The 2230-nt window shown below is 42.8% G+C and overlaps 1 protein-coding gene across 11 annotated transcripts in view; it reads left to right on the top strand.

The window, feature by feature from the left end:
- Positions 1-1137: 1137 nt before the first annotated feature.
- The window catches only part of LOC110500172 (DENN domain-containing protein 5B), a 75685-nt gene continuing 74592 nt past the window's right edge, over positions 1138-2230 (top strand). For 7 of the 11 annotated variants that reach the window (XM_090214142.1, XM_090214140.1, XM_090214148.1 and 4 more), the window contains exon 1: positions 1138-1906. In XM_090214142.1, the coding sequence (XP_090070268.1) occupies positions 1798-1906 (109 nt within the window). In that variant the 5' untranslated portion in view covers positions 1138-1797. The remainder of the gene's footprint in view (positions 1907-2230) is intronic. The other 4 variants (XM_021577373.3, XM_090214144.1, XM_090214145.1 and 1 more) reach the window with 1 other exon arrangement.

Raw genomic sequence — 2230 nt, 5'->3', positions numbered from 1 at the left:
TTTTTGTTGTTGCCTGTCCTCTCAGACTACACAGCATCCAATGAAGAGAATTATAGTATTATTTACCCTTCACCACCAGCCAAAGACCACATTTGAGACACACACAGTTACACCACCAGAGGGAAGCAAAGTACAATGTTAATGTTCCTTTCATTTCAGCCACTCGCTTGTGCAAGGCTTCTCCCTTCTCCTATGTGTTGAGGCTTGAGAGACTCACATAGGTGAATGGATCAGAACAGATAACATGACTGAAGATTCTGTTTTCTGTTTCTACACAACACTTATTGTGCATTTATTGAAGAAAGCCAAGCGGACACTGCTGCCTACAAGGACCAAGGGTGGTGGAGGCCTGTTGAGAATATATAAGGCATGAGGGTGTGTTGTATATGGCCCGTGTTGTGTCATGCCTAAGAACAGCTCTTAGCTGTGGTATATAAAATACAAATCCTTTATTTAACTAGGCAAGTCATTTAAGATCAAATTCTTATTTAAAATGACAGCCTACACCGACCAAATCTGGGCCAATTGTGCACCCCCCCTATGGGACTCCCAATCACGGCCAGTTGTGTGACAGCATGGATTTGAACCAGTGTGTCTGTAGTGACGCCTCTAGCACTGAGATGCAGTGCCTTAGACCGCTGCGCCATTCAGGAGCCACAAAATTGACCATATACCACAAACCCCCGAGGTGCCTTATTGCAATTATAAACTCGTTCCCAAAGTAATTAGAGCAGTACAAATAACTGTTTTGTCATACCCGTGATATACGGTCTGATATAACACGGCTGTCAGCCCATCAACGTTCAGGGCTCAATCCACCCAGTTTATAATAAAATATATCTCTTCACGAGTTGAAAAGTCCTAAACTTACATACTTGATATCAGCTTGCTTTTGTTTCTGTTTTCCTCAACCCCAGTTTTTTACTTAATAGGCTACAGGATTCTGTACATGGCTGACCTTGCCTGTGGGATTGTAGGGTTCAAATCCAGCCAGTATTCAGCCAACGTAATGGTAGCCTTTCTCTTCTATTCTCCTCCCTGTTCTCCCCTCTCATTTCTCAGACTCTGTGACAGGAAGACAGGTTCTCAGCAAGGGGTCATAATATCACACTGTCCTCTGACTGGCTGTAAATGAGCTGTGTGTGTTTTGATCTCAGCTGCACAGGTGTCAGAGGAGAGGCACTGGGCTGTGGAGGAAAAGGCCCTTCCCAGCACAGTGCTAAAACTCTCATGGTCATTAACCTCACCTCGCCAGTCATTAACCTGAGGAAGTCCATTGTGTTTGTTGCATGGGATAGGAATATTGGGGAAATAACAGGCTTAAGGTATGTAAGTACCTAGGTATGTTAGGCCCATCTCATGAGATAATGTCCATATGAATAATTTAATTAACCTTAATCAATTCTGAGAAAATTAAACATGTAGACAACATACAGTGCACATTATCCACCTAATGTATGCATCAGATTTGATTTGAATGTCCCGCCCTGCCACGCGTCTAGCCTTCACCCTCGCGAGGCATGGAAGCAAGCATTCACACACTCCGAGCTCGCTCATCCCATTCGGTTCGATCCGTGTTGTCTGTGCGACCGAGAACCAGCAAGTGTTCTCTTCGATATTTCAATCAATTTAAATATATATTTGACGAAGAGTAAACTAATTTAATCTTGCGTCGGAGCACTATTATTCTGCCATTTACAAACACTAAAGGCTAGTTTTAAAACCAGATTAATTATCGCTATGTAGATGTCTCGGTTGGAGTACTAGGAACGGGAGGACGCTGATCTGTGTTCCAAGATGAGTGGGACCAACGCGGCGTCTGGAGCGGCGCCCTGCCGCTTCGCTCACTACTTTGTGATATGCGGAATAGACACCGAAACTGGGCTGGAACCGGACGAATTAGCCGGTAAGATTACTTACTTATTTCAATGAACCTTTTCCCTATGAGGTAACTATACAAAAACAACTGTTTTTTCTTTAACCGGACTATTTCAATTTAAACTAATACACATGAATCTTAGTGACATTATCAGTGCATATCATTTATTTGGAACAAAGTTTACAGTCTCTGAAGGTCATAAATGATGTGCTGTGTTTAAAAACAACATCATTAGGACAATGGCTACAGTTGCAGCCTGACTTCACCTTGTTTACATTATTGTAGTCTCTGGTAAACTGGGTTAAAGGTATTGGGGACATTTCTTCACTTGTTTGTCAGACCTGTCCTTGC

This window comes from Oncorhynchus mykiss, chromosome 21 (assembly GCF_057628025.1).
Source record: "Oncorhynchus mykiss isolate SJ-2025 chromosome 21, ASM5762802v1, whole genome shotgun sequence".
NCBI lineage: Eukaryota > Metazoa > Chordata > Actinopteri > Salmoniformes > Salmonidae > Oncorhynchus > Oncorhynchus mykiss.
The sequence above is the reverse complement of the archived record's forward strand: the minus strand, read 5'-3'. Positions and strand labels throughout refer to the sequence as shown.